Here is a 2,500-nt window from a genome sequence, read left to right as displayed (position 1 = left end):
TAGGAGAATACAATGGAACATTTTGAGGGGAAAGAGGTAGGAGAGTGAGAGAGGAGGAGAGGGAGAGAGGGAGAGAGGAATAGAGGAGGGAGAGAGGAGGAGAGGAGGAGATGTAGGAGAGTGAGAGAGGAGGAGAGGAGGAGAGGTAGGAGAGGAGGAGAGGAGGAGAGGTAGGAGAGGAAGAGAGGAGGAGAGGGAGAGATGAGGAGGAGAGTAGGAGAGGTGGGAGAGTGAGAGAGGAGGAGAGGAGGAGAGGGAGAGAGGAGGAGAGGAGGAGAGGGAGAGAGGAGGAGGAGAGTATGAGAGGTAGGAGAGTGAGAGAGGAGGAGAGGTAGGAGAGGGAGAGAGGGAGGAGAGGGAGAGAGGGAGAGAGGAGGAGAGGAGGGAGAGAGGAGGAGAGGAGGAGAGGAAGGAGAGGAGGAGAGTAGGAGAGGTGGGAGAGTGAGAGAGGAGGAGAGGAGGAGAGGGAGAGAGGAGGAGAGGAGGAGAGGGAGAGAGGAGGAGGAGAGTATGAGAGGTAGGAGAGTGAGAGAGGAGGAGAGGTAGGAGAGGGAGAGAGGAGGAGAGGAGGAGAGGAGGAGAGGTAGGAGAGTGAGAGAGGAGGAGAGGGAGAGAGGGAGAGAGGAGGAGAGGAGGAGTGGGAGAGAGGGGGAGAGGAGGAGAGGAGGAGAGGTAGGAGAGGGAGAGAGGGAGAGCGGGAGAGAGGGAGAGCGGGAGAGAGGAGGAGAGGGAGAGAGGAGGAGAGGTAAGAGAGGAGGAAAGGTAGGAGAGGGAGAGAGGTAGGAGATGGAGAAGAGGGAGAGAGGTAGGAGAGGGAGAGAGGAGGAGAGGGAGAGAGGTAGGAGATGGAGAAGAGGGAGAGAGGTAGGAGAGGGAGAGGGAGAGAGGTAGGAGAGGGAGAGAGGAGGAGAGGGAGAGAGGAGGAGACGTAGGAGAGGTAGGAGAGGGAAAAAAAACCCTCCTCCTCAGGCTCTCCCCCCATCGCTCCTAGCTCGGGTGGGGAGCTGCCTGAGGGTGAGACGATGTGTGAGGCGAGGATCAGAATGGGTAGAAGTTTGGGTCTCTCTTACTGGGGGGCTCTTCTCCAAGGGACAGGGGTCACCTGCACCTCCACTCTTTATCTGTACCCCTCCCCCCTCTCTCACCCCCACAGCCCCCTCTGTACCCTTCTCCACGGCACTCTTCATCTGTACCCCTACCGCACCCCCCCCCTCAGGTTTGGGGGTCCCCTGCCCTCCCGAGGCCATCGGGGCTACAGTCGGGGGGTTTCCCAGGTGTGCGTGGCCGGGGTCAGGGGTCAGAGGTAAGGGGTCAGGGGTTAAGGCTGAAGGTTCAGGGTTAGGATCCACACTCAGCCCCTGGCTTTGGTACGCTGGCACCACTGGAGGCAACATCATCCTGGTGTAGACCACCTAGAACAAATGCAACATGAGACCCAGAGTACCATGATACATAACCTACATGGTAGATGGCCTACGTGGTAGATGACCTACGTGGTAGATTACCTACGTGGTAGATGACATACGTGGCAGATGACCTACGTGGCAGATGACCTACATGGTAGATGACCTACGTGGTAGATGACCTACGTGGTAGATGACCTACGTGGCAGATGACCTACGTGGCAGATGACCTACGTGGTAGATGACCTACGTGGTAGATGACCTACGTGGCAGATGACCTACGTGGTAGATGACCTACGTGGTAGTTGACATACGTGGCAGATGACCTACGTGGCAGATGACCTACATGGTAGATGACCTACGTGGTAGATGACCTACGTGGTAGATGACCTATGTGGTAGATTACCTACGTGGTAGATTACCTACGTGGTAGATGACATACGTGGCAGATGACCTACGTGGCAGATGACCTACATGGTAGATGACCTACGTGGTAGATGACCTACGTGGTAGATGACCTACGTGGCAGATGACCTACGTGGCAGATGACCTACGTGGTAGATGACCTACGTGGTAGATGACCTACGTGGTAGATGACATACGTGGCAGATGACCTACGTGGCAGATGACCTACATGGTAGATGACCTACGTGGCAGATGACATACGTGGTAGATGACCTACGTGGTAGATGACCTACGTGGTAGATGACCTACGTGGCAGATGACCTACGTGGTAGATGACCTACGTGGTAGATGACCTACATGGTAGATGGCCTACATGGTAGATTACCTACATGGTGGATGACCTACGTGGTAGATGATCTACGTGGTAGATGACCTACGTGGTAGATGACAACAAACCTAAATCTTCAGGCTAAACCTTCTGCTGCTACCTTCATCATCTCATGTGTTCTCTTCCTCTTCCTGATCTCTTTCCTCCACCCCATCTAGTGTGTGTTCTGACTCTTCCTCCACCCCATCTAGTGTGTGTTCTGACTCTTCCTCCAACCCATCTAGTGTGTGTTCTGACTCTTCCTCCACCCCGTCTAGTGAGTGTTCTGACTCTTTCCTCCACCCCATCTAGTGAGTGTTCTGAC

General features: G+C 55.0%; 1 protein-coding gene across 2 annotated transcripts in view; it reads right to left on the bottom strand.

Annotated features, from left to right (window-relative positions):
* Positions 1–2,500, bottom strand: part of LOC135572989 (uncharacterized) — a 14,455-nt gene that overhangs the window by 101 nt on the left and 11,854 nt on the right. For both annotated transcript variants that reach the window (XM_065022033.1, XM_065022032.1), the window contains exon 6: positions 1–1,412. This exon is cut by the window's left edge and continues 101 nt beyond it. In XM_065022033.1, the coding sequence (XP_064878105.1) occupies positions 966–1,412 (447 nt within the window). In that variant the 3' untranslated portion in view covers positions 1–965. The remainder of the gene's footprint in view (positions 1,413–2,500) is intronic.

The sequence above is a fragment of the Oncorhynchus nerka genome, linkage group LG8, assembly GCF_034236695.1.
Source record: "Oncorhynchus nerka isolate Pitt River linkage group LG8, Oner_Uvic_2.0, whole genome shotgun sequence".
NCBI classification, from domain to species: domain Eukaryota; kingdom Metazoa; phylum Chordata; class Actinopteri; order Salmoniformes; family Salmonidae; genus Oncorhynchus; species Oncorhynchus nerka.
This window is presented reverse-complemented; position numbering and strand designations above follow the sequence as displayed.